At 45.4% G+C, this 3,336-nt stretch overlaps 1 protein-coding gene across 1 annotated transcript in view; it reads left to right on the top strand.

Annotated features, from left to right (window-relative positions):
• trim71 (tripartite motif containing 71, E3 ubiquitin protein ligase) overlaps positions 1-1,836 on the top strand; it is a gene marked incomplete at both ends in the record, with an annotated part of 28,609 nt that extends 26,773 nt beyond the window's left edge. The window contains 2 exons of the mRNA XM_083900257.1: positions 1,037-1,177; positions 1,264-1,836. Of these exons, the coding sequence (XP_083756383.1) occupies positions 1,037-1,177; positions 1,264-1,836 (714 nt within the window). The remainder of the gene's footprint in view (positions 1-1,036; positions 1,178-1,263) is intronic.
• Positions 1,837-3,336: the final 1,500 nt, after the last annotated feature.

Genomic DNA, 3,336 nt, shown 5'->3' with positions numbered 1-3,336 from the left:
GAAATTGAATAAGCAATAAATACAGAAAGTTATTTAGCAATATGTTACAGAGTAGTTACCTTTATTTTACATTATATTTGGTTACATTGAGTTACATTTATTCTGTATGACAGTTACATCTGGCCCTTTGAGGGTAACCATGATGCTGATGTGGCCCTCAGTGAAAATGACACCCATGATTTAGAGTGACCAATTCACCTAATCCCCAAATCTGCATGTTTTTGGACCAACCGGGGCTCGAATCCAGGTCTTCTTGCTGCAAAGGCAAGAGCGCTAACCACTGCGCCAACCGTGTGGCCCATTTGTAATGTCTCTTAACCCATTAAGGCCTGAAGCGCCTGGAAATATGCCTCTAAAACCTGAGCTTCAATGCCGACTAAATTTCAAATCAATGGGTTAATCTGATTTCTCAGCCTCTGTAGCAGATATAGCAACACAATTCAAAACGTATTTGAGAGCTTACACCTGTGGCTTTCCTGTGAAATTTAGTTTATTCAGATACAAAAATGTAAAATTGAAGTGAATAACTATTTTCAATTAAAAAAACAGTAAGAAAATAAAGTAATATCAACTTGATTTAGTCCTGATGGAGTTTGAAGAACACAAACAGCATGTAATGACTGTAACAGTCTGCTTCACATCTGCAGGTAAATCCACTGTCACCCCTGATGTGCAGTTGTAAACACTCGTTCGAAGTTTTCAGCGATGACGTCATCGAAGACGAAACTTCTCAAAATTCGCTGCTTTCAGAAATCTCTCCGCTGTCAAAGTCCTCCATGTTTGCGCAAAGTAATTTCAAAACAATGTCGCGAGGAACCCTTAGACCCCCCCGAAAACTGACGTATCCGCTTTACCGGCGTCTATGGGAGAAATGCGGCCGTGCTTTCCCGGCGTCAATGGGTTAATCTAATTAGTTTTCAGTATTTAAAGGTCCAATGTGTTAGAAGTAGTGACATCTAGTGGTGAAACTGTGTCCTGTAACAAAGTGAGAGCTCTGAAGTTTAACTTTAAAAGTCAAACGTCCTTCCCTCTGCAGATATTCAAGCCCTGTGGTGCCTTCCACCACAAGTTTGGCTCTCTGGGTTCTCGGCCCGGACAGTTTGACCGTCCAGCCGGGGTCGCCTGTGACAGTCAGAGACGAATCATTGTGGCCGACAAGGACAATCACCGAGTGCAGGTACGGGGGGAAAAACCCCTCAAATTAAGGCGATCGACGCGCATCAAAACGTGCAAATGTGCATAATCTGACTTTTGTCCCGACAGGTGTTTACTTTCGAAGGCCAGTTCCTGCTCAAGTTTGGGGAAAAGGGCACCAAGAACGGGCAGTTCAACTATCCGTGGGACGTGGCGGTCAACTCCGAGGGTAAGATCCTGGTCTCGGACACCAGGAACCACCGCGTGCAGCTGTTCGCCCCCGACGGCTCTTTCCTCAACAAGTACGGCTTTGAGGGCGCTCTATGGAAACACTTTGACTCTCCCCGAGGAGTGGCCTTCAACCACGAGGACCACCTGGTGGTGACCGACTTCAACAACCACCGGCTCCTGGTCATCCGGCCCGACTGCCAGTCGGCTCGCTTCCTGGGCTCCGAGGGCACGGGGAACGGACAGTTCCTGCGGCCCCAGGGCGTCGCCGTGGACCAGGAGAACCGCATCATCGTGGCCGACTCGCGCAACCACCGAGTCCAAGTGTTTGAGCCCAACGGAAACTTCTTATGCAAATTTGGCACGCAGGGGAGCGGCTTCGGACAGATGGACCGCCCCTCCGGTGTGGCCGTGACGCCCGACGGAGTCATCGTGGTCGTTGACTTTGGAAATAATCGCATTCTTAAATTCTAAAAAAAAAAAGAAGTTTATTTTTGCATTCTCTCTCTCTCCGTTTGACATTTTTTGTTTTCGACGAGGGAAACGGAGGCGAGAGAATGAATCAACCGTCACAACAGGAGGAGAACTCGGAGAGGATTGAGAGCACGTGGAAACGCAGGGAAAATAAAACTTTAAACGTCGATATTCTCCAAATCAGATATCTGTGGTGCGTGCGTGACAAAGGGGACCCCTCTACAAATTGATAATCAGTAGAAAAAGAGCCATATTTCCCTCGGCGAGTCTCCGCTGCTCTGAATCCTCTCTGTCGCTTCTCCTTTTTACGTAATCCATCTCAGGGAATTCCTCACTTTTCTTGAAATCTTACACCCTCTGCTCCACACCTACCTCATTTAGCTCTTTATGAATGTACTCATAGTCGCCGAGCAGAGGTTTTAGTCCGTGAAGTTTTACAAAGAAAGAAAAGTCTAACTCGAGGGTTTGTTATTTAAGAGAGACAAAAAAAAAGGACTCTTGGGTTGATATTTGCACAGGATTAATGGAATTCTTGCTGTGCATTTTTTTTTTCTCTTTTTTTTCTTTTAAATATGAACCTCCTGAATGTTGTTGCTGAGACAATACTCAGACCACTGTAGAGGCTGCATGATTTATTCTCATTAGAAGGCTTCGCGTCCTTGTCACGTCTTAGATTAGATTAGATTATCTTTCTCCCCCGCGTGTGCGTCGATCCTCGTCTCTTTTGTGGCTCAGATGCTGAAGAAGAAGAAGAAGAAGAAGAGTGCAAAGCGATGCCAAACTTGACAGAATCAGAATGAGCTCAGGTCACGTAAGGACTGATTCAATGATGACGATCAGTGCTTTTCAGCCTCTAGCTTTACTCGCTAATATAATCGCTAATTTGATGAATTTATTTGATGAACAAAAATCTAAAGTTCTGGGAACTTTCCCCCCAGAACGCTCCCTGAAATAATCCCAAATAATATTAGATTAATCGTAAACAAACACCCCCCCCCGCCCCGACTGTGTCTTATAAGACCAGATGACCTAATATTCTGTTTATGTTCGATGAGATAAGACGAGGTGATTTTTATGCAGCGTCCACCAAAAAAAATATAAAAAATCTCCCCAAGATCTGGACGTAGTAGTGATCTAAATGTAGAGATTTAATCGTAGAGTTAAAACGAGGCACGCTGTGTAACAAACGCCTCTCGCGCGAAGACACCAACGTTTTTTTTTGTTCGTTTTGTTTTTGTTGTTGTGGTCCGGAGGACGTTAATGACACACAGTCCTCTGGTCTTTAGATATCGTGGTTTTAAGCCACTCCCCTTTGGCTCCTGGCGCCTCCTGAGCCCTCGCTCTATTTATTGACGTCTGGAGCCGTGAAGACGCCTCCAGGTGGAGGTCGTGAACGTCAACCAAAGTTAGGATTTCTGCACAATGGCCAACTGATTTTGGCGAATGAAAGAAACTAACTCCCCCCCCCATCCACCCCCCCCTTTAAACTTTAAATAGACT

The sequence above is a fragment of the Microchirus variegatus genome (genome assembly GCF_963457635.1).
Source record: "Microchirus variegatus genome assembly, chromosome: 13".
NCBI classification, from domain to species: Eukaryota; Metazoa; Chordata; class Actinopteri; order Pleuronectiformes; family Soleidae; genus Microchirus; species Microchirus variegatus.
The sequence above is the reverse complement of the archived record's forward strand: the minus strand, read 5'-3'. Positions and strand labels throughout refer to the sequence as shown.